The sequence below is a fragment of the Carcharhinus amblyrhynchos genome, chromosome 16, assembly GCF_965287045.1.
Source record: "Carcharhinus amblyrhynchos chromosome 16, sCarAmb.v2.hapA, whole genome shotgun sequence".
Taxonomy (NCBI): domain Eukaryota; kingdom Metazoa; phylum Chordata; class Chondrichthyes; order Carcharhiniformes; family Carcharhinidae; genus Carcharhinus; species Carcharhinus amblyrhynchos.
In genome coordinates this window covers 56,112,031-56,138,213 of record NC_137339.1, presented here as the reverse complement: position 1 = coordinate 56,138,213, position 26,183 = coordinate 56,112,031, and the positions used below count along the sequence as shown (strand labels likewise).

Genomic DNA, 26,183 nt, shown 5'->3' with positions numbered 1-26,183 from the left:
CGTTCTGAAGCCCCCCTAACCAGGATGTCATCTAAGTATACTGCTACCTTGAGTAGTTCTTGAAGGATGTTCTCCATAACTCGTTGGAAAATGGCACATGCTGAAGAGACTCCAAAGGGCAAACGAGTATACTCAAAGTTCCTTGTGTGTGTTGATTGTCACATTTCTGGGAGGACTCTTGCAATGCAAACTGAAGTTAGGCATGGCTCATGTCCAACTTGGAAAACATCTTGTCGTCTGTGTATCAATCTTTGATTTGGGGCATGGGGTACTTATCAAGTTTGGAGACCCGATTGATAGTTTACAGTCCCCACAGAGACAAACTGATTTGTCGGGCTTAAGAACAGGGACTACAGGTGCAGTCCATTCTGCAAATTGCACAGCTCTTAATATATCAAACTTTCATGACATCCTAGTTCAGGTCCCACCTTTTCTCATATGGATTAGGGAACTGGTCTTGCTCTGAAATACCTAAGTATAGTGCTGGGGTTAACTTTGATCTTGGCCTTGGCTGCTTTTATTTTTCCCAGGCCTTCTTGGGAAAACTCTAGAATAGGGGTGGCACAGGGGCATAGTGGTTAGCAGTGCTGCCGAACAACACCAGGAACCCAGTCCAATTCTGGACGCGGTCTTTGTCTCTGTAGAGTTTGCACATTCTCCTCGTGCCTGCGTGGGTTTCCTCCAGGTGCTCCAGTTTCTTCCCACAGTCCAAAGATGTGTAGGTTAGGTTGATTGGCCATGCTAAATTGAGCCTAGTGTCTCTAGGGATTAGCAGGCCAATCAACCTAATAAGTGAGGTGATAGGGATAGGGCCTGGGTGGTATTGTGGTCAGTGCAGACTTGATGGGCCCAATGGCATCCTTCTGCACTGTAGGGATTCTATGATCTCCTGATAACTTCATACAGCTCACCCATGTCTCATCTGAACATCTCTAACCAGTTCAATTAGATCTGCTGGAGCCAATCTCTCCCCATAAGGCTTGTCTGGGGCCCTGTGCAGCAATGAGTGGGAGCCGAGCTGATTGCTGCCCATAAGTTACAGGGGTTGGTGTGGTGCTTTTAATTTGCCCATGTAGGTGTCCAGTCTGGCCTTTATATTTTCTAACCTCAGGCGTTGGATGCCAGATTGGAGATGCTTATATGTTTGTTTTTTGATAATGGAGACTGCAGCTCCCATGTCCACCTCCATCTTCAAAGGAAAGTCATTCATTAGTACATCCACCATTATTGGGGCAACTTTTGTTTTGATGACAGATTCAGTTGTCGTGTCCCTGTCTCAGTAGGAGCGGATACCTGCATGGTCCAGACGTCGGCTTTTTTTTACTAGACAGCATGTGTTTTGCCTGTTCCTGAAACTTCACTTTGGGTGTGTCTTTGAGTGTTTGCAATAATCCATCATCTGGTACTTGCACCCTCTGGAGTTTGTTCTCCAATACTCAAGGCCATCACACCTTCCCTTGACTGACTGGTGGTGACTTTAGAGTTCCTCTATTGAAAGGGACCCTGGTTTATACTAGCACTCTTTACTGAAGACTGATTACATGGGGTCCCTTCCCCAAGTTAGAAGACATTCCTTCCTGATGCTGTCTGTAGTTCCTGAGCCTCTTTGTCTGCACTCAAGTGATAAGACTATTTCAATGCCTTTGTTAAAATCCAAACTGCGTTTTGCCAGTAGTTTCTTTTGGGTGAATAGGTCAATGATGCCCCATACCAATCTGTCTCACAACGGTTCACTAAGAAGCCGTCTAAATTCGCAATATTTGACCCATTTCTGCAACCTAACCAAGAACTCTGACAGGTTCCCCAGGGCCCAGCCATGTTGAAGTGATATCTCTGGAGGATGAGGGGGGACTTTGGATCATACTGGTTTTTCATTAGATCTACTAGCTCAGTAAAAGTTTTGGAGTCAGAGGCATTTGGATAGGTCAGAATTTTTTATCACGCTGAAATTCTCTCATGCTGTCAACAATATCACTTTTTATTTTTCATCCCCAATAATTTTTGGAATAGAAGAGGTAGTACATGGGCTCAGTACACTAGACCCAGTCTTCCCCGCTGGCTCGATATACACTGGGCCCAGTCTTCCCCGCTGGCTCGGTACACTGGGCCCAGTCTTCCCCGCTGGCTCAATATATACTGGGCCCAGTCTTCTCTGCTGGCTCGATATACACTGGGCCCAGTCTTCCCCGCTGGCTCGATATATACTGGGCCCAGTCTTCCCCGCTGGCTCAATATATACTGGGCCCAGTCTTCTCTGCTGGCTCGATATACACTGGGCCCAGTCTTCTCTGCTGGCTCGATATACACTGGGCCCAGTCTTCTCTGCTGGCTCGATATACACTGGGCCCAGTCTTCCCCGCTGGCTCGATATACACTGGGCCCAGTCTTCTCTGCTGGCTCGATATATACTGGGCCCAGTCTTCCCCGCTGGCTCGATATACACTGGGCCCAGTCTTCTCCGCTGGCTCGATATACACTGAGCCCAGTCTTCCCCGCTGGCTCGGTATACACTGGGCCCAGTCTTCTCTGCTGGCTCGATATACACTGGGCCCAGTCTTCTCTGCTGGCTCGATATACACTGGGCCCAGTCTTCCCCGCTGGCTCGATTATACACTGGGCCCAGTCTTCCCCGCTGGCTCGATTATACACTGGGCCCAGTCTTCCCCGCTGGCTCGATATACACTGGGCCCAGTCTTCCCCGCTGGCTCGATTATACACGGCCCAGTCTTCTCTGCTGGCTCGATACACTGGGCCCGGTCTTCCCCACTGGCTCTGTATACTGGGCCCAGTCTTCCCCGCTGGCTCGGTACACTGGGCCCAGTCTTCCCCGCTGGCTCGTTATACTGGGCCCAGTCTTCCCCGCTGGCTCGTTATACTGGGCCCAGTCTTCCCTGCTGGTTTGGTATACTGGGCCCAGTCTTCCCCGCTGGTTTGGTATACTGGGCCCAGTCTTCCCCGCTGGCTCGGTACACTGGGCACAGTCTTCCCCACTGGCTCTGTATACTGGGCCTAGTCTTCCCCGCTGGTTTGGTATACTGGGCCCAGTCTTCCCCGCTGGCTCTGTATACTGGGCCCAGTCTTCCCCGCTGGTTTGGTATACTGGGCCCAGTCTTCCCCGCTGGCTCTCTATACTGGGCCCAGTCTTCCCCGCTGGCTCGGTACACTGGGCCCAGTCTTCCCCGCTGGTTTGGTATACTGGGCCCAGTCTTCCCCGCTGGCTCGGTACACTGGGCCCAGTCTTCCCCGCTGGTTTGGTATACTGGGCCCAGTCTTCCCCGCTGGTTTGGTATACTGGGCCCAGTCTTCTCCACTGGCTCTCTATACTGGGCCCAGTCTTCCCCGCTGGCTCGGTACACTGGGTCCAGTCTTCCCCACTGGCTCTGTATACTGGGCCCAGTCTTCTCTGCTGGCTCGATTATACACTGGGCCCAGTCTTCCCCACTGGCTCGGTATACTGGGCCCAGTCTTCTCTGCTGGCTCGATTATACACTGGGCCCAGTCTTCCCCACTGGCTCGGTATACTGGGCCCAGTCTTCCCCGCTGGCTCGGTACACTGGGCCCAGTCTTCCCCGCTGGCTCGGTATACTGGGCCCAGTCTTCTCTGCTGGCTCAATATACACTGGGCCCAGTCTTCCCCACTGGCTCTGTATACTGGGCCCAGTCTTCTCTGCTGGCTCGATATACACTGGGCCCAGTCTTCCCCGCTGGTTTGGTATACTGGGCCCAGTCATCCCCGCTGGTTTGGTATACTGGGCCCAGTCTTCCCCGCTGGCTCGGTACACTGGGCCCAGTCTTCCCCACTGGCTCTGTATACTGGGCCTAGTCTTCTCTGCTGGCTCGATTATACACTGGGCCCAGTCTTCTCCACTGGCTCTCTATACTGGGCCCAGTCTTCCCCGCTGGCTCGGTACACTGGGCCCAGTCTTCCCCGCTGGTTTGGTATACTGGGCCCAGTCTTCCCCGCTGGTTTGGTATACTGGGCCCAGTCTTCCCCGCTGGTTTGGTATACTGGGCCCAGTCTTCCCCGCTGGTTTGGTATACTGGGCCCAGTCTTCCCCGCTGGTTTGGTATACTGGGCCCAGTCTTCCCCGCTGGTTTGGTATACTGGGCCCAGTCTTCCCCGCTGGTTTGGTATACTGGGCCCAGTCTTCCCCGCTGGTTTGGTACACTGGGCCCAGTCTTCCCCGCTGGCTCTGTATACAGGGCCCAGTCTTCCCCGCTGGCTCGGTACACTGGGCCCAGTCTTCCCCGCTGGTTTGGTATACTGGGCCCAGTCTTCTCTGCTGGCTCGATTATACACTGGGCCCAGTCTTCCCCACTGGCTCTCTATACTGGGCCCAGTCTTCTCTGCTGGCTCTGTATACTGGGCCCAGTCTTCCCCGCTGGCTCGTTATACTGGGCCAAGTCTTCTCCGCTGGCTCGGTACACTGGGCCCAGTCTTCCCCGCTGGCTTGGTACACCCCGCTGGCTCGGTACACTGGGCCCAGTCTTCCCCGCTGGCTCGGTACACTGGGCCCAGTCTTCCCCGCTGGCTCAGTACACTGGGCCCAGTCTTCTCCGCTGGCTCGGTACACTGGGCCCAGTCTTCTCTGCTGGCTCGGTACACTGGGCCCAGTCTTCCCCGCTGGCTCGGTACACTGGGTCCAGTCTTCCCCACTGGCTCTGTATACTGGGCCCAGTCTTCTCTGCTGGCTCGGTACACTGGGTCCAGTCTTCCCCGCTGGCTCGGTACACTGGGCCCAGTCTTCCCCGCTGGCTCGGTACACTGGGTCCAGTCTTCCCCACTGGCTCTGTACACTGGGCCCAGTCTTCCCCGCTGGCTCGGTACACTGGGTCCAGTCTTCCCCACTGGCTCTGTACACTGGGCCCAGTCTTCTCTGCTGGCTCGATTATACACTGGGCCCAGTCTTCCCCGCTGGCTCGGTACACTGGGCCCGGTCTTCCCCACTGGCTCTGTATACTGGGCCCAGTCTTCTCTGCTGGCTCGGTACACTGGGTCCAGTCTTCCCCACTGGCTCTGTATACTGGGCCCAGTCTTCCCCACTGGCTCGGTACACTGGGCCCGGTCTTCCCCACTGGCTCGGTACACTGGGCCCAGTCTTCTCCGCTGGCTCGGTACACTGGGCCCAGTCTTCTCCGCTGGCTCGGTCCACTGGGCCCAGTCTTCTCCGCTGGCTCGGTACACTGGGCCCAGTCTTCCCCGCTGGCTCTGTATACTGGGCCCAGTCTTCTCTGCTGGCTCGGTACACTGGGTCCAGTCTTCCCCACTGGCTCTGTATACTGGGCCCAGTCTTCCCCACTGGCTCGGTACACTGGGCCCGGTCTTCCCCACTGGCTCGGTACACTGGGCCCAGTCTTCTCCGCTGGCTCGGTACACTGGGCCCAGTCTTCTCCGCTGGCTCGGTACACTGGGCCCAGTCTTCTCCGCTGGCTCGGTCCACTGGGCCCAGTCTTCTCCGCTGGCTCGGTACACTGGGCCCAGTCTTCCCCGCTGGCTCGGTACACTGGGCCCAGTCTTCCCCGCTGGCTCTGTACACTGGGCCCAGTCTTCCCCGCTGGCTCTGTACACTGGGCCCAGTCTTCCCCGCTGGCTCGGTACACTGGGCCCAGTCTTCCCCACTGGTGTCAAAGGGTTCAGGTTTCCCAAAAAGAGGCATAATGGCGTTTTCTTACCAGAGAAGATTCTTTATTTATGGAAGTTGTCTGGAGAGATTTTCTTTTTATTTCTCGTTCCCAATTTAGTAATTTAGCCAAAGCCAGTTCCCCATCACCACAGACCCTTTCTTTACCAAAAGAAAGAGCAGCTTACAGCGAGTAAGTCTGGACCCCGGGACCTACAACAACCATCTGGGTTGAAGTGACAGCTTTTTAAACCCCCAGTGCTCACTTCTCATTGGGCGAGCCTCCACTTATTCAATAAGGAAGGTCATATCCCACAAATTCCACGAGGAATTCTATCAATGACCACCTCTGCCCTTTGTGGCTGTGGTAACAGCCTTTGTAAATAAAATGTTTTTGATGATAACTATTTGCAAAGGTTTATTAAGACTAACAGTGAGTGAAAGTTGTTCTTGAAGATGCCACTCAGACATCTTTGCTGAGCGAGGGACAATACTGTGACATAGCTTCTATTGCTCAGGATGCTTTTGGCAGAGGCTCCACAGGCTTGTTGATGGCTGCTACACAATAATGATCTATGTACGTGGACTTGTACCTGTAGCACTGATAGTTCTTGCTATTCACCATTTTAAAAAAAAACCTGAACTTCCATTTTTTGGTTCAAAATCCTTGTGTTCTCTAAGTTTGTATGATTCAGACTTAGCTATGTTGAAATCCATCTGTTGGGGTTTTGTCTACTCATATTAGCTATCAATATCTCTTTGTGCTCCTGTTTACACTGTAACCATGTCAGCAGTCTATGTATTCTCAGCAAATTTGGATATATTGCTGCCTATTGCATTAAAGTCATTAAGAAATAAGACTCGAGAGAGATTTGTGTTTGCAAAATACTGTCACCATTTTCCAAAGCACTTTGCAGCCAATGAAGTACAACTGAGGTTTTTTACTGTAATATAGTAGGAGTAGCAATCACCAAGCAGAGTAACAGCAAAACTGTACAACTAGAGTAACTATTTACAGAGACTGAGGTAGGTGCTACCGAATGCTTTGACTCCGAATCGCAGACTGCCCGGAGAGTCGGCACTCACCCAGGATTCATACATTTTGGCTGATTGTGTCACATGAAACTCTGAAACCTCACCCATTAAAGGAGCTTTAAGTACCCCTTTAAGTCCTTATTAACACCTGCCATCAAAAATTAAATTATTTACAATATAACACCATAAATGAATTATTTTTCACAGTCCATTGTGAAGTCTGTGTATCAGGGGATTTCCTCTCCCTCTGGGAGTGGCGCAGCTTAAAAGGATGCGAGGACAGATCCCGTTTCACTTCCAGAAATCAGGCTTCCCACTTGTAAAGGTGAATCAGTGCAGATCACTTTTCCAGTTTCTGCAGGAGCAGTACTTGGCCTTTCCTCAGGCTGACTTTTTTCACAGAATCACAGAATACTACATGCAGAAGAGGCCCTTTGGCCCATCGAGTCTGCACTGACGCATGAAAGGCCTGCCTTACCTAATCCCATTTGCCAGCACTTGGCCCATAGCCCTGAATGTTATGGCATGCCAAGTACTCATCCAGGTACTTTTTAAAGGATGTGAGACATCTGCCCCCACTACCCTCCCAGGCAGTGCACTCCAGACTGTCAACACTCTCTGGGTAAAAAAGTTTCTCCTTAAATCCCCTCACTAAACCTCCCACCCCTCACTTTTAACTTGTGTCCCCTCATAACTGACCCTTCAACTAAGAGGAACAGCTGCTCCCTACCCACCCTGTCCATGGCCCTCATAATCTTGAACATCTCAATTAGGTCACCCCTCAGTCTTCTCTGCTGCAATGAAAACAACCCAAGCCTATCCAACCTCTCTTCATAATTTAAATGTTCCATCCCATGAATGTTTCCATACTGCTTTCAATCACAACATCTTTGTCAGGCATACTTCGAGCAGACTGCCCCACTGGTTCTCTATGTGACTCCCTTCTTCTCAAGTAGAATAGAATCATAGCATCCCTGCAGTACAACAATATGGCCCCCTCCTGGTCATAACAACACCTGGAACCCAACTGTGACAAGTCCCAAATTTTTTTAGCATATATTACATTTTTTTTAAATCATTCATGGTACATGGGCATCGCTGGCTAGAGCATTTATTATCCTTCCCTAGTTACATAAGAACATAAGAAATAGGAGCAGGAGTAGGCCATCTAGCCCTTCGAGCCTGCCCCGCCATTCAATAAGATAATGGCTGATCTGTCGTGGCTCAGTTCCACTTTCCCGCCCTCTCCCCATAACCCTTAATCCCCTCTCTTATCAAGAACCCATCAACCCGCTTCTTAAAAATATTTAGCGAGGCAGCCTCCACCACTTCAACGGGCAGAGAATTCCAGAGATTCACCACCCTTTGAGTGAAGAAGTTCCTCCTCAACTCCGTTCTAAACCGCCTCCCCTTTATCTTGAGGCTGTGCTCCCTAGTCCTACTGTCTTTTTTGAGCGGGAAGAGTCTCTCCACCTCTATCCTATCCATCCCATTCATCATCTTATACGTCTCAATGAGATCTCCCCTCATTCTTCTAAACTCTAACGAGTACAAGCCTAGTTTATTCAGCCTCTCCTCATAGCTCAATCCCCTCAACTCCGGTATCAGCCTAGTAAACCTCCTCTGCACTCCCTCCAGGGCCAAAATATCCTTGCGCAGGTGCGGCGCCCAAAACTGCACACAGTACTCCAGCTGCGGCCTCACCAATGCCCTATACAGCTGCAGCAAGACCTCCCTACTTTTATATTCAATCCCCCTCGCTATGAAGGCCAGCATCCCATTCGCCTTCCTGACCACCTGCTGCACCTGCAAGCTGGGTTTTTGCGACTCATGCACAAGGACCCCGAGGTCCCTCTGCACCGTCGCCTGCTGCAGTTTTTCGCCACGTAAGTAATAGTCCTTCCTACCATTCTTCCTACCAAAGTGGACCACCTCACACTTGCCAACATTAAATTCCATTTGCCATTTCCTGGCCCATTCGCCCAGCCTATCTAGATCCTTCTGCAGACTCTCCACACCCTCCGCACAATTTGCCTTTCCCCCAATCTTGGTTACCTTTGGAATGCAGTGAGAATCAACCACATTGCTATGGCTCTGGAGTCACATGTAGGCCAGACCAGGTAAGGATGACAGATTTTCTTCCCTAAAGGACATTAGTGAACCAGATGGGTTTTTATGACCATCAACAATGGTTTCATGGTCATCAGTAGATTCTTAATTCCAGATATTTTTATTGAATTCAAATTCTACCATCTGCCGTGATGGGATTCGAATCCGGGTCCCTAGAGCATTAGCTGAGTTTCTGGATTAATAGTCCAGCGATAATACCACCAGGCCATCGCCTTCCCTTGGAGTGGATCATCACTTTGAATGTTCTCTCAGACTTTGTAGAATCATGATGTTTCTTTGCACACTCTGCTTTGCCTCCAACCTCCCTACCAAATTTGGAAACATCAGGTCCAAGCTGGTTCGATTACACCTACCCATCAGCATCTTGGTAGGTCTTACTGCAGTGGTCAGTTGGGGCACTGTTCTATAGAAAATACACACATTTGGTCTTCAGGGATTGTGTGGCTGCTTTTTCCATGGCTGCTTTAAAGATTTGTACATACCTCTCCCCCAGTCCATTCAAGGAGGAGAATGCAATACGTATATTCTGAATGTCATTTGACAGTATGAAATGCTGGAGCTTCTCACTGCTGAATGCTGTCCCATTATCCAAAACCAACACCTCTGGCAATCCATGGGCAGGTAAGGTTTGTCTTAAATTTTCAGCTGTTGCCAGATAAGTTGTGGACTTCATTTCATAGAGGTCTCACCATTTTGAGAGTGCATCCACTCTAGGTAGGAATATGGTGCCCATGAATGAGTCTATAAAAACAATGTGAAGTTACAACCATGGCTGACCTGGTGACTGCCAAGGTTGCATCAAGGCTGCTGACGGGAACCTTGTTGTGCTTGGCAGTGGTCGCAGTGTCTAACCATACTTTCTATGTCTGTGTCTAACTCGGGCCACCGCACAAAGCTGTGAGCCAACATTTCCATCTTGGACATCCCTGGGTGGGCGCCCTGTCATTCTTTCAATAACTTCCTGCCAGATGTGGGGATGACCACCCTCTCGTTCCACAGGAGGACACCATTATTTGCAGCTCAGTTTGCCCTTTCTTATTTGTAAGGATTTCTTCAAATATGCCTTGGTAGTACAGCCATGAAGAACTGTATGTTTAACTCTGGATGGTACTGGATCCTCCTGAGCCCAATGTTTGATCTGTGATGATGACCTAGCAGTTAGTTGAGGAAATTCAAGGCAAGGATAATTATTTGTAACACTGGAGACAGCTCAAGGCTTACATATTTGATATTTGTGGCCCGGGTTTGTGTTAGAAGGTATATTCATGAATGGCCATCAATAAACCCAATGCTGCACCCTCACAGATTCAGTTAGAGGGATGGCTGTCTTCTCTAAATAAGCCTAGCAGGGGTCTATGATCAGTAATTATGTGAAATACCATCCATAAACATATTGGTGGAATTTCTTTATCCCGAAGGTAACAACTAACCCCTCTTTCTCAATCTGTGAATTTTGTCAATTTTAATGACAAACTCTCTGGATTCCTCATCCAGGAGATTTTCACAGTACCTTCATTGCAATGTTAATGTAAGCCTGCTTGTGACACTAAAACTAAATTTTAAAAAACATTACGCATGACTCAGGCTTAACCTAGTGTAAGTTGCTCCTCCAGCTAGTTGGCAGACAGGTCTTGTATTTTAGATATAGATCACCTGTCCAATTTTGCCGACTGACTGTTAATTTGTAGTCCCCACATATTTGTATGGTCTTGCCTGGCTTAAGTATGGGCACAATGGGAGCTGCCCAGTCGCGAAGGCACGGGTTTGATAATGCCCAAATCTTGCAATTGTCTAAATTCAGTCTCCACCCACTCATCCTGTAATGAATACTGTCTTACTGTCTAAAATTGTGGCTTGGCCTCTGGATGTACATACATTTTGGCTTTCAGCTATATATCTTGCCTAATCCTTCCTGAAATCTCTGGAGGATGTCATGTAGGTCCTCTTCATTTATTTTGAAAATTTCTAGCCAATTCAATTTTATTTTTTGAAGCCATTCTTGTCCCATCAAACTTGGCCTTGGCCACTATAAAGGCAATTGAACAAACTGCTGTCTGTAACTAACAGGTACTGATATTGTTCCCAAAATCCACCCCCCCCACCCCCCCATATACGTTGCTAGCCCTGTTGCTGTGTCCTTTAATTTCAGAGACTGAACACCTCCCTGTAGGTATCAATAAGTTTGTTCTCTCAATACTGTGGCAGTAGCTCCTGTGTCTACCTCCAGTTTTAGTAGCCAGCCATTAACTATCATTATGATTGTAATGGAAGCCATCTTGCCCATTTTAATATCATTCAATCTGTATACATCTAATATTTTCAGAAGGAATCTCTGCACTGTGCACTGGAGCCAAAATGTTTTTTTTTCTCCAGCAGGCAGATCCTGTTTCTCCTTGCACTTGCTTTTTATATGCCCTTTCCTGCTGCAGACATAACACACAGTTTTTCTAAACCTACACTTCTACAGGTGGGGTCTCCCACACTAATAGCATGCATTGTAGACTGAATCTCCTATACCTCTGCAATCTTTGGTTCTGTACTTCGTTCATTAAACGCAGCACCCACATCCCTTTCACGACTGTCATTAGCAGTTCCTTTCTAAATTCAGTAGACCTCTCAAGCTTGCCTACTTTGAAATTCCATCAAGCTTTTTTCTGCACTTTCCATAGCAAGGGCAATTTCTAATGCCTTCTTTAGGTTCTTTCTGTTTCTGCCAGTCATTTCTTCAATGGCAGTATAATTCACCCCACACACTAGCCGGTCTCTCAACATCTCATTAGGGGCAGACCCAAATTCACAATGTTCAGCTATTTGCCTCAACCTCGCCATGAAAGCTACTATTGCCTTTGATCTTCAGGTAAGTGATCTTCAGGTAAGTGTTCTCCAAGGCAGCCTTCATGACACACGACAACGCAGAATTGCTGAGCAGAAACTGATAGTTAAGTTCCGCACACATGAGGATGGTCTCAACCAGGAACTTGGGTTCATGTCATGCTATCTGTAATCCCCATGACTTGCCTGGGCTTGCAAAATCTCACTAACTGTCCTGGGTCATAGATTTAAGGTAAAGGATAGGAGATTTAGAGGGGATGTGAGGATAAACTTTTTCATCCAAAGGATGGTAGGAATCTGAAACTCACTGCCTGAAAAGGTGGTGGAAACGTAACATTTAAGTAGTATTTAGATGTACATTTGTGATGTAAGGCAATCAAGTGCTGGAAAATGGCATTAGAATAGTTGGGTGGTTTTTCTTTGATAGACGTAAATTTAATGGGCCAAAGGGCCTTTCCCTGTGATGTAGACCTCTATGACTATGAGTGTATGAGATGTCTATTGTCCTTTGGGATTATGGCTAGAAGGAATGACATCAGGAGAAGTGGCTGGGATTGTTGGAAATGTTGATGGTCAGAGTGATCTGTAGGTGGGCAAGCCTGGCACCGCAATGAGCTTGTGTCTATAATTGGAAGAGCTGGTGCAAAATGTGAGGCGCTACTGTTCTCCACATGTACCAACCTCTTTCTCACACACACAGAAAGGACCAGCTCAACCGTAAACATGCCAGTCCCATGTAAACATGTCGGGTGAAAATTCAAAAACCCCAAAACGTAACTATGGGGCAGAGCCCAGCATTGAATGTGCTGTTGAGTGGCAGCATTACATAATTGGCACCCCAAGTTCAAGTGAAGTTGGAACTACTTATTCTGCTGGAGCTAATGAGCATCTCTTAAAGTGGAGGTGGATTCTGATTACAGCTGGAGCTGGAAGTGGCTGAGGAAGACATTCTGAGCAGAAAGAGCACTATCTGTCAGGGTAGACAGTGGGCTCTGATGTTCCCAGGCATTGTGCAAGACCTTTAGCACAATGTGGGCAGGAGTTGAGAGGTCCTTTTATCCAGAGGGAACCTCCAGACGATACAGAAAAAGTAATGGGAGCAGCCAGTGCCCTGAGTGTGGTCTCACGTTGCACAATGAGCAGTAATCTTGATGCTTATAGTACCTCTCAGCACTGAGATCTGGTACCCACAAAGCCTACAGTCAATGGCACCCTGTACCGTGGGTAAGTCAGTAACCCGGCAAAGCCACATAGACTTCCCACATGCTTCTGTCATTCAGAGTGAACACAATAAACTCCCCTCTCCTGATGTAAAGAGCCTTTGTCGTCTCTGCTATGCAGCAATGGATGGTGAAATTGAGGATGTTTGATACATTTCCTCTACCAACTGGATATGCTGAAATGAAGAAATTAGCTTTGTCCCTGGGCAGCATGCTCCCTGTCACCTTTACCAACTCTCACCCACTTTAAACAATTCTGCAAACCATGAAACACTTCTATAAACAGAGCCAGCTGAAATTAATAAGCAGCTGTCCTGACAATCGTTGAGGATTTCTTCAACTAGTTCTTCCTATTGTTGAACACAATTGTGTGTTTAAGAGAGATGGCAAGTTTGAAAATTGTAAGGTTAGTGCAAATCAGTGTTATGTATTTACTGATAACCTGTGTCTGTGTGTGTGTGTGTGTGCATATGGCCAAATCATGTTAATTCCCCTTGTAAAACTTCATAATTCTCCTTAAAAAGTCAACTAAAAGATAAACATTCTCTCAAACACATCGCCCTCTTCATATTAGCCCCTCCTAAAACATTAGCTTGTCTTTATTGCTCTGATCTTAGTGTGTGAGCAGAGCTGTGGAGTGGTCAGCATCTTAGCACTACTTATACTAAATACTTCTTCAGGGCCACTCACAGTATCTGAAGCAGAACACTGTTCTGTCCCTTAATCACCAGATACAACTGCTTATTGTGCATAATCTCAGTGCCCCAACATTACTCCATGGTTTTAATGAGACACCAATGGTATCAAAGCTGTGTTCTCAATTTAAATTATCCAGTTCAAGGAGCAACTCAAGTTCCTATCTTCTTAACAGAGCCAATCATCATCATTCAGGCATCACCCTGACAAGTGCAATGAAAAACTGTCACATGCTGAATAAAGCCGAACATACCCAGATCAGAGGAACTTATTACAACATACTGGGAGTAACTATACCCAGTCCAATCCTTAGCATCCCATCACTATCGCACTGTCCCTGCCCAGTGTAATCACTGTAGCACTGTCCCTGCCCAGTGTAATCACTGCAGCACTGTCCCTGCCCAGTGTAATCACTGCAGCACTGTCCCTGCCCAGTGTAATCACTGCAGCACTGTCCCTGCCCAGTGTAATCGCTGCAGCACTGTCCCTGCCCAGTGTAATCGCTGCAGCACTGTCCCTGCCCAGTGTAATCGCTGTAGCACTGTCTGAGCCCAGTGTAATCACTGCAGCACTGTCCCTGCCCAGTGTAATCACTGTAGCACTATCCCTGCCCAGTGTAATCACTGTGACACTGTCTCTGCCCAGTGTAGTCATTAATGGATAAAAGCAAAATACTGTAGCTGCTGGAATCTGAAACAAAAACAGAAAATACTGAAAAATCTCAGCAGGTCTGACAGCATCAGTGGGGAGAGAATAAAGCCAACGTTTCGCATCTAAATCACACTGTCCCCGCCCAGTGTCATCACTGTAATTCCAACCATTAGCTTGTAAATTGAGCTTGTGTCCATATATGGTCTGTTTGTGAACACAACTCCTCACTCACCTGAAGAAGGACTGAAAGCTTGTGCTACCCAATAGACCTGTTAGACTTTAACCTGGTGTTGTGAGACATCTTATTGTGCTTCCCCCAGTACAATGCTGGCATCTCCACATCACACTGTCCCTGCCCGGCGTAATCACTGCGACGCTGTCCCTGCCCGGCGTAATCACTGCGACGCTGTCCCTGCCCGGCGTAATCACTGCGACGCTGTCCCTGCCCGGCGTAATCACTGCGACGCTGTCCCTGCCCGGCGTAATCACTGCGACGCTGTCCCTGCCCGGCGTAATCACTGCGACGCTGTCCCTGCCCGGCGTAATCACTGCGACGCTGTGCCTGCCCGGCGTAATCACTGCGACGCTGTCCCTGCCCGGCGTAATCACTGCGACGCTGTCCCTGCCCGGCGTAATCACTGCGACGCTGTCCCTGCCCGGCGTAATCACTGCGACGCTGTCCCTGCCCGGCGTAATCACTGCGACGCTGTCCCTGCCCGGTGTAATCACTGCGACGCTGTCCCTGCCCGGCGTAATCACTGTGACACTGTCATTCATCTGGCGGTAGAGGTACTTCAGTTGCAAATAATAAAAGAACTAACTTTAGAAAGTAAATCAAAGAGAAAGGTTTAATAAAGAAACTTAATTACTCTAACTCTTTGGGCCCCATCAGCTTCCCACAATTCCTACCTGCTGCTGATTTATACTGGGTCAGCTGAACAACTCATCATTTTGCCATTGGTTACATTATAACAGATTCTCCTTTTTCTATTCTTTTCAAATTAAGGGAACCATCCTCCACAATACGTAACAACTTTCCAGTATCTACACCCATTGTAGTAAAACAGATATCTGTAGGTTTGCAACAACCCAGTTGAGTTATTTTCCAGCATTTATTTAATGGTGGCCAAATCAATTCTCAGTTGCTTTTCTGTTACACCTTTTGTCGAGTGAACATTGTCCATGTAACACTCAACTGGTACTTTCTTTCCCGACATGTCCACAAGAAATAACTGTGTTAATGTATCAGCCAGATGCATCATATCTACCACCTCCACTAAACATGGCTAACTTCATATCTTCCAGTCCTCCTTAGCTTTAAATCGTTTTGTAAAGATTTAAAAATCTTTTAAATTTTTAAAAGATCTCTTTTAAAGATCTCTTGGACTGAAGCGCGCATCATCATATTATTTAGTTCTGGGACGTTATAGCTCTCATCTGGCCTTTTCTGTGCACGTAGCCAATTTAGCTGGCCTATCATAATCCTCAACAATTCTGTTTCTTTTTGGTTGGCTGGTTTGTCTTTTTTCATCAGTCTTTCTCTGGTTATGGGAATAGGATCAATGCTATCTACATACCCCTGTTGATTATTTGTTATGCCGGATTTGCTTTGTCGGAAATCAAGCGGCACAAGCCGCTTGACTCCCGACTTTAAATTATGTTGTTTAACCTATTAATTACCCTCTTTACAAACTCTTCTGTGTCATCCCATAGGAAGTCAACAACATGCATCATGAAAGCTCCAACCAATTTTCCTTCAGACTGTCAATAGAACATCGCAGGATCTGCTTTTAACTGGACACAGCCAGTTTTCAGTAATACAGAACATACAGAGAAATGCCAAACCCTTGATGCATCACCCAATCTGTATATGCATTTGTTCAGTTTCCACAATGGTCCTCGCTTCTTTGAGTGGCTTCAAAAAAACTTTCAAATGTTTCATCCTGCAGAAATGCTGCGTTGATTTCTATCGACCTACATTCCCAATTGTTAGATACTAGGACAGTAAAAAAGATTTTCATGTCACTTTCCCTGGATTCTCTCTCCTCTCCAAATGTTCCTCACACCCACAGGCTACTAATCTGGCTTTTGCTTTGTAAGTCCCATCTTGCAAAGCTTTCTCTGTGCAAACCCACTGATGGGACAGATCAGGCTGCCCTTCATCTGGTACCTTGGTATAGACCCCAAACTTTTTCCAACTGTCCAATTCTCCTTGTTTGCCCTCTCTTATTTCCACAAGCTCCATTGGCAGCCACCAACAGTTCCCTATCATGGAGGCTTCTACTCCTATTACTGTTATTGATTTGATTCCTAGCCTTCCTCATTAAACTCGGGCCTGTACTGCCGTATCTGTCCCTGACAGGGCTGCTACTCTCAGACCTCTTCTTAGTTAACACAACTTCAGTCGCAGGTTTGTGACCTTTTTCTGGGTTCACAAGTGCTTGCTGACTCATCATTAGAACTTAAATCTTGCTTTTTTTGGCTTCCATCTTTCCACCTCGTTTTCCCATAAGACATAGGAGCAGAATTAGGCCACTCGGTCCATCGAGTCTGTTCTGCCATTCAATCGTGGCTGATATTTTTCTCATCTCCATTCTCCTGCCTTTTCCCCATAATCCCCGACCCCTTTATTAATCAGTAACCTATCTATCTCTGTCTTAACCTCCACAGCCTTCTGTGGAAAAGAGTTCCACAGATTCACCACTCTCTGGCTGAAGAAATTCCTCCTCATCTCTGTTTTAAAGGATCGTCCCTTTAGCCTGAGGATGTGCCCTCTGCTTCTAGTTTTTCCTATTGGTGAAAATATCCTCTTCACTCTATCCAGGCCTTACAGTATCAATTTCAATGTCAGTATCAATTTCAATGTCAGTATCAGGCCTGTATGCTTCAATAAGATCACCCCCGTCATCCTTTTAAATGCCAATGAGTACAGACCCAGAGTCCTCAACCATTCCTCGCATGACAAGATCTTCAGTCCAGGGATCATTCTTGTGAATCTGCTCTAGATTCTTTCCAAGGCCAGCACATCCTTCCTTAGATATAGGGCCCAAAATTGCTCACTATAATCCAAATGAGGTCTGACAAGAGCCTTATATAGCCTCAGAAGTACATCCCTCCTCTTGTATTCTAGCCCTCTTGACAAGAGTGCTAACATTGCATTTGCCTTCCTAACTGCCAACTGAACTTGCATGTTAACCTTAAGAAAGTCTTGAACAATGATTCCTAAGTCCCTTTGTTTTTGATTTCCTAAGCATTTTCCCATTTAGAAAATAGTCTATGCCTCCATTGCTCCTTCCAATGTGCATAACCTCACACTTTTCCACATTATATTCCATCTGCCACTTCTTTGCCCACTCTCCTAACCTGGTCAAGTCCTTCTGCAGCCCCCCTGCTTCCTCAATACTATCTGTCCCTCTACATATCTTTGTATCATCTGCAAACCTCGCAACAGTGCCTTCAGTTCCTTCCTCCAAATTGTTAATGTATGTGGTGAAAAGTTGTGGTCCCAGCACTGACCCCTGAGGCACACCACTAGTCATCGGTGCCATTCTGATAAAGACCCCTTTATCCCCACTCTCTACTTTCTGCCAGTCAGCCAATTCTCTTTCCATGCCAGTATCTTATCCTTAATACCATGGGCACTTATTAAACAGTCTCCTATGCAGCACCTTGTCATTTCTGCATGGAATGCCCACAGTAATCAATCTGCAATTTACAATCCAGTTTATTGGCCAAAGCTTTATGCAGCATATCATCTATTACTGCATACTGTTCACAAAGACCATTGCTGAATGGGCTTTCTGCTGCAGTATGCAGCACCGCTATATTTAAATTTTCATTCATCCTGGAACTCATCGTTTGCAAATTCATTACCGTTGTCCATCAAGAATTTAGACTGTGCCCCCAACCTTGTTCCAATCCAATAAGTCATAATTTTGTCCACAATAGTCTTTTTATCTTTGCTGTAAATCACTGTAGATATGCTAAACCAGGTGGCCACGTCCATAATAAATTGATGCCTTTACCATTATCCCAAATCCATTGCCATTACATCGTTGAAATCCTGGGTAATGGCAGACTCATGATTGGATACGGACATGTCCTTCTATATGTTGTACAAATCTCATTGTTGCTGCATTATCTAGCAACCCCGCATCCTGATGCATTGCTTTCAGTCTCTGGTGCTGAGTGAGCAAACCGTTTATGATGTTTCAAAATAATCTTTTTGTCCATCAAGAGGTTGTTCAGAGTTGTCACTAATGCATCATGAATCCTTTGGTTAGACAACCTTGGTCCACGTTGTAACATGTAGATCTACACATCTTCCAAATACCACAGCTTTATCATGCTTCAAATCTATAGTCACCTGGGCTTTTTTCATGGCAAACTTGCTTAATAACAAGGATATGTCACTTGAAACAACATCCGTACTTATGAACAAGCAGATTCCTGCAATTCTACAGGGGAATACCTTCCTTTTTGAAGAAGTTAAGCTATTATCATCTCTAAGTTGAAAACAGGTGACATTATTTAACTTTCTTTCACTCTTTATGATAGAGAGACCCTAAATAGCAATTTAGCCAATCTTTGCCACTTACAGTTGACATACATCCACTATCCAAAACTGTGCAGTTGAGAGTCTACCATCAGCACATATATTAATGGGCTCAATTTTTTTGTGACAAAAATAATGTCCTCATGGTCCTTGTGCATGAGTTGCAAAAACCCAGCCTGCAGGTGCAGCAGGTGGTCAGGAAGGCGAATGGGATGCTGGCCTTCATAGCGAGGGGGATTGAATATAAAAGTAGGGAGGTCTTGCTGCAACTGTACAGGGCACTGGTGAGGCCGCAGCTGGAGTACTGTGTGCAGTTTTGGTCGCCGCACTTACGCAAGGATATTTTGGCCTTGGAGGGAGTGCAGAGGAGGTTTACTAGGCTGATACCAGAGTTGAGGGGGTTGAGTTATGAGGAGAGGCTGAATAAACTAGGCTTGTACTCGCTAGAGTTTAGGAGAATGAGGGGAGATCTCATTGAGACATATAAGATGATGAATGGGATGGATAGGATAGAGGTGGAGAGGCTCTTCCCGCTCAGAAAAGACAGTAGGACTAGGGGGCACAGCCTCAAGATAAAGGGGGGTGGTTTAGAACGGAGTTGAGGAGGAACTTCTTCACTCAAAGGGTGGTGAATCTCTGGAATTCTCTGCCCGTTGAAGTGGTGGAGGCTGCCTTGCTAAATATATTTAAGATGCGGGTTGATAGGTTTTTGATAAGAGAGGGGATTAAGGGTTATGGGGAGAGGGCGGGAATGCGGAACTGAGCCACGACAGATCAGCCATGATCTTACTGAATGGCGGGGCAGGCTCGAAGGGCTAGATGGCCTACTCCTGCTCCTATTTCTTATGCTCTTATGTCCTCATCTTCATCAATATCAGCTTCTACATATTCTGTTTTGTGTGTAGCTTCAAAGGCACAATTTCTTATTTTTGGACAATTCACAATGTAGTGATATGGGGAATTGCATTAGAAATACCGATTCACCATCCCTTTTATCATTTCTTCAATTTAAACATCTTTTATCTCCTCCAATGTGTGTTTTCTATCTCCATTATCAAATCAGTTATATCCAGTTTCAACATCAGATCTATTATTAGTCTAATTGTCTCTCTTTAGGGGCCTTTATGTGTCATTTGGTCAAGAACGCAGCTGAGCTACCATTGAATCCTCCATTCTGCTTGCTATAACATTCCAATCTGAACAGAGAAAAGTGGCAGAGAACAATTGTTTCCCAAAGAACTTTTTTAATGATATCATTTAATCAAAGAGGGGCTGTGTTCCCTTAAATTGTACTCCAGTCTTTACCAGAAGACTATTCATCTGAGACAGGCACAATCCAACAACTTAAAGGCCAATAACACATCTAGACTCTCCAAATTAAATTTCATTAGTCTATTATGGACCCTATTCAAAATCCATGTGGTATTCCTCCATAGACTGGTTTTCTTGCCTTCTAATCCTGTCAAAAATCACCCATCCTTCATAATTTTCCAAAAACTCATCTTTTTGGTAAAACTTACCTAGATATTGCAACAAGAACTATAAACCTTCTTCTTTGTTTAGGGCATCTGCAGTCCAGTCAGAAAATACTTTGCTCCTTACCTTCTGGCTGGAAGTGACAAAGCTAATGCCATATCTTGCTTCTTCCTGGGTATTGTAGTAATCACATTTCCACCTCTGCCCTTCATTGCCAGTATGGTTTGGCATCCAAAAAGATAGGGGGACAATCAAACAATGTAAGTTTGCTTCTATTTTCTGTCATGGTCATATCCTGAGTCTGTAGCATTTCCTCAGGACTTACAAAACAAACACCTAGCTACGATGGGTTTTCCTCTGCTACCAATGTTCATCTGGCAGTAGGGGTACCTCGGTTGCCAGCAATGAAAGAACTAACTTCAGAAAGTAAATCAAAGAAAAAAAAATTAATAAAGAAAATTCATTTCTCTAACACTTCGGGCCACACCCTAAGCCACGTAAGCTCCCTACAGTTTGCTTCTTATTTATATTGGATCAGCTGGTCAGCCTTTTGGTTATCATTGTCTACTGGTTGATCAGCTAACCCTCACAGCATGTTATCATTGGTTACATTATAAGAAATCCAATCTTATCATTGGTTACATTATAACACTGTCCCTGCCCAGTGTAATCACTGTGACACTGTCCCTGCCCAGTGTAATCACTGTGACACTGTCCCTGCCCAGTGTAATCACTGTGACATTGTCCCTGCCCAGTGTAATCACTGTGACACTGTCCCTGCCCAGCGTAATCACTGTGACACTGTCCCTGCCCAGCGTAATCACTGTGACACTGTCCCTGCCCAGCGTAATCACTGTGACACTGTCCCTGATGTGGAGATGTCGGCATTGGACTGGGATAAACACAGTAAGATGTCTCAGAACACCAGGTTAAAGTCCAACAGGTTTATATGATAGCAAAAGCCACTAGCTTTCGGAGCACTGCTCCTTCATAGAACATAGAACATTACAGTGCAGAACAGGCCATTCGGCCCACGATGTTGCGCCGACCAATTAAAAAGCAATGACCCTCTAACCTAAACCAATCCCTTTCCATCCATAAACCTATCCACGGATCTCTTAAACGCCCCCAAACTAGGCGCATCTACAACTGCAGCAGGCAGGGCATTCCAATCCCTCACCACCCTCTGGGTAAAGAACCTACCCCTGACATCCGTCCTATAACTACCACCCCTTAATTTAAAGCTATGCCCCCTCGTGCTAGCTTTCTCCATCCGAGGAAAAAGGCTATCACTGTCCACCCTGTCTAAACTTCTAATCATCTTATATGTTTCAATAAGATCCCCTCTTAGCCGCCTTCTCTCTAACGAAAACAACCTCAAATCCCTCAGTCTCTCCTCATAGGACCTCCCCTCCATACCAGGCAACATCCTCGTAAACCTCCTCTGCACCCTCTCCAAAGCCTCCACATCCTTCCTATAATGTGGGGACCAGAACTGCACACAATACTCCAAGTGCGGCCGCACCAGAGTTTTGTACAGTTGCAACATGACGCTGCAGCTCCTAAATTCAATCCCCCTACCAATAAACGCCAAGACACCGTATGCCTTCCTAACAACCCTATCTACTTGATTCCCAACTTTCAGGGATCTACGTACACATACACCTAGATCCCTCTGTTCATCAACACTATTCAGAGTCCTACCGTTAGCCCTATACTCTACACATCTGTTATTCCTGCCAAAGTGAATTACCTCACACTTTTCCGCATTAAACTCCATCCGCCACCTCTCGGCCCAGCTCTGCAACTTGTCCAAGTCTCCCTGTAAACTATGACACCCTTCCTCACTATCTACCACACCTGCGACTTTGGTGTCATCAGCAAATTTACTAATCCACCCAACTATACCCTCATCCAGATCATTTATAAAAATTACAAACAGCAGTGGCCCCAAAACAGATCCCTGAGGCACACCACTTGTAACTGAACTCCACGACGAATACTTACCATCAACCACCACACTCTGTCTCCTATCTGCTAGCCAATTCCTGATCCAATTACCTAAATCACCCTCAATCCCATACATCTGCATTTTCTGCAGAAGCCTTCCATGGTGAACCTTATCAAACGCCTTACTAAAGTCCATATATACCACGTCAACTGCCTTACCCCCATCCACCTCTTTGGTCACTTTCTCAAAGAACTCAATAAGGTTAGTAAGACACGATCTACCCTCCACAAAGCCATGCTGGCTATCTCCAATCAATTCATTACTCTCTAAATAACTATAAATCCTATCCCTAATAATTTTTTCTAAAACCTTGCCCACAACAGAAGTAAGACTCACTGGTCTATAATTCCCGGGGAAGTCTCTGTTCCGCTTCTTAAACAATGGGACAACATTCGCTATCCTCCAATCTTCTGGCACTATACCTGTGACCAACGACGACCTGAAGATCAGAGCCAGAGGCTCTGCAATCGCCTCTCTTGACTCCCAGAGAATCCTAGGGTAAATCCCGTCCGGCCCAGGGGACTTATCTATTTTCAAACCCTCAAGAATATCTAGCACATCCTCCTTATCAACTGCAATACTGTCCAGTTTACAACCCTGTAACCCAGTGTTCTCCACAGCTACATTTATGTCCCCCTGCGTGAATACCGAAGAGAAATATTGGTTCAATGCCTCTCCAATCTCTTCCGGTTGCACACATAACTTCCCACTGCTGTCTCTAACTGGCCCTAATCTTGCCCTAACCAACCTTCTGTTCTTAACATATCTATAGAACGCCTTAGGATTCTCCTTAATCCTATCAGCCAAAGTCTTCTCATGTCCTCTTTTAGCCCTTCTTAACTCACTCTTTAACTCCCTCCTAGCCAATCTAAAGCTTTCTAGTGCACTACCTGAGCCCTCAAGTCTCATCTGGACATAAGCCTCCTTTTTCTTTTTAACCAGTGAATCAACTTTTTTAGTGCACCACGGTTCCCTAGCTCGACCATTTCCTCCTTGCCTGACAGGGACATATATATCAAGGACTCGCAGTAGCTGCTCCTTGAAAAAACTCCACATTTCAGACGTTCCCAGACCCTGTAGTCTCTAGTCCAACCTATGCTTCCTAATTCTCTCCTAATAGCCTCATAATTACCCTTCCCCCAGCTAAAACTACTGACCCGAGGTTCATGCCTATCCCTTTCCATCACTAAGGTGAAAGTAACCGAATTGTGGTCAACTGAGTGGGAATTCAGTTCATAACAGGGCATATAAAGACACAACTCAATTTACGAAATAATGGTGGAATGTGAGCCTTTACTGGTAATCACGCCTGAAAGGTACAGACCATGTGTGTGAAGAGAGGATTAAGCACAGGTTAAAGAGGTGTGAATTGTCTCCAGCCAGAACAGTTAGTGAGATTTTTCAAGCCTGGGCAAGTTGTGGGGGTTACAGATAGTGTGACATGAACCCAAGATCCCCGTTGAGGCCGTCCTCATGTGTGCGGAACTTGGCTATCAGTCTTTGCTCAGCGACTCTGAGCTGTCGTATGTCGTGAAGGCAGCCTTGGAGAATGTTTATCCAAAGATCAGAGACCGAATGCCCATGACTGCTGAAGTGTTCCCTAACAGGAAGGGAACAGTCTTGCCTGGTGATTGTCAAGTGCTGTTCATTCATCCGTTGCGGTAGCATCTGCATGGTCTCCCAAATGTACCATGCCTCAGGACATCCTTTCCTGCAGTGTATCAGGTAGACAATATTGGCTGAGTTGCAAGTGTATGTGCCGTGTACCCGGTGTTCTCACGTGAAATGATGGCATCCGTGTCAATGATCCGGCATGACTTGTAGAGGTTGCTGTGACAGGGTTGTGTGGTGATGTGGTCACTGTTCTCTTGAAGGCTGGGTAGTTTGCTGTGGACAATGGTTTGTTTGAGGTTGTGTGGTTGTTTGAAGGCTAAGTGTGGGGATAGCATTTCAGTGGTCACGGGCATTCGGCCTCTGATCTTTGGGTAAGTGCTCTCCAAGGTGGCCTTCATGACACATGACAGCACAGAGTCGCTGAGCAGAGACTGATAACCAAGTTCCGCACATGTGAGGACAGCCTCAACCGGGATCTTGGGATCATGTCACACTATCTGTAACCTCTCGACTTGTCGGGGCTTGCAAAATCTTACTAACTGTCCCAGCTGGAGACAGTACACACCTCTTTAACTTGTGCTTAACCCTCTCTCCACTCACATTGTCTGTATCTTTAAGACTTGATTACCTGTAAAGACTCACATTCCAACCATTATTCTGTAAATCGAGTTTGTGTCTTTATATGCCCTGTTTGTGAACTGAACTCCCACTCACCTGACAAAGGAACAGCACACCGAAAGCTAGTGATTTTAACCTGGTGTTGTGAGATTTCTTACACTGTCCCTGTCCAGTGTAATCGCTGTGATGCTCTCCTTGTCCAGTGTAATCACTGACACTGTCCCTGCCCAGTGCAATCACTGTGACACTGTTCCTGCCCAGTGTAATCACTGTGACACTGTCCCTGCCCAGTGTAATCACCGTGACACTGTCCCTGCCCAGTGTAATCACCGTGACACTGTCCCTGCCCAGTGTAATCACTGTGACATGGTCCCTGCTCAGTGCAATCATGTGACACTGTTCCTGCCCAGTGCAATCACTATGACACTGTTCCTGCCCACTGTATTCACTGTGACACTGTCCCTGCCCAGTGTAATCACTGTGACACTGTCTCAGCCCAGTGTAATCACTGTGACACTGTCTCAGCCCAGTGTAATCACTGTGACACTGTCTCAGCCCAGTGTAATCACTGTGACACTGTATCTTTCCAGCATAATCATTATAACACCGACCCTGCAAAGTGTAATCCTCAGTTACTTCCATGCACACACACACACATACACATTAACCATAGCTTATCCATTTATAAGTGTATGCTTGGATTAGTTGTGAAGTTTGACTCTCTGACTCTAACTCTGCCATGTTGTGATAATATTTGTCTCCGGCACGCTAACAGAGCCAGAGTTCTACATCCTCTCCCAAATACAGTCAAGGCTGCAAAGCATTTACACACTGCTTGAATCCCTGTCTCTGCTCAAACATATATCAGATGCTGGCTAGATTACTGAGGGTTAATCACTGCAATAGTCTCAGCCTCTGCTATGAGCTTTCAGCTTAGTTATCTTTCCACATTCCTTTCCAGTGATCCAGCCTTTCTCTGCAATCAAAATATAATGGGAGAGGAGGTTGTTCCTACTTACAGGGGGTCCTCTTACTGGCTGGTCCTTGAGTTGACATCTCCAAACAGGAAGAGTGAGAAGTGTTTAATGTCACAGGGTCTGCTTAGCAGGTGTCTGTGATGATTGGCATCCCTAGAGCCAGACGGAGAGTTCTGGAGCTTCTGACTGTGCTGCTGCCCCACTGTCTGACACACACTGACAATGCAGGACATAAACCACAGGCTCGAACATCACTGCAGCTTAGCACTCTGGCACCAACCACTTTAGTCCCGGTGCAGAGGGGGTGCTGACTGATGCACACCGCCATCCTGATTATTACCTAAACAATCAGCAATCAACACTGCTTCAGGCTTTAAAGACTTTTGCTGCAGATTGTAAACCCACCTCATCGAGGATCCCCTGGACTCAGATTCGAGAATTTCCTTCCCATATTGTCAGTTCTCGCCCCTGCTGCTGCTGCAGTGTGAGACTGGCAGCTAGATCCTTCAATCGTTTTGGTGTGCAGACACTGCTGTTAACTCTTGTGAGGTATCTCTAACAAACACCCACTTATTCACACACAGACCTCACACAATGCCCCAGTTATTTTAATCTCTCTTTGGCAACACTTACCTCCTCAAGGTGAGAATTATTAACACTGGTGTGTTGGAAACTTCCATTTCAGAAACCCAACACCATTAACATTTCTTATGGAAATAGCCAGTGACCGCCCCACCTCCTCCCCCC

The 26,183-nt window shown here is 46.7% G+C and overlaps 1 protein-coding gene across 2 annotated transcripts in view; it reads right to left on the bottom strand.

Annotated features, from left to right (window-relative positions):
* LOC145354026 (dysbindin) overlaps positions 1-25,925 on the bottom strand; it is a 40,723-nt gene extending 14,798 nt beyond the window's left edge. The window contains exon 1 of one of the 2 annotated variants that reach the window (XM_080205118.1): positions 25,842-25,925. Coding sequence is in view for 1 of the 2 variants with exons in the window: in XM_080205117.1 (XP_080061243.1) it covers positions 25,479-25,515 (37 nt within the window). In the remaining variant the exon portion in view is untranslated. Of the gene's footprint in view, positions 1-25,478; positions 25,679-25,841 lie in introns of those variants that run through there. The other variant, XM_080205117.1, reaches the window with a different exon arrangement.
* Positions 25,926-26,183: the final 258 nt, after the last annotated feature.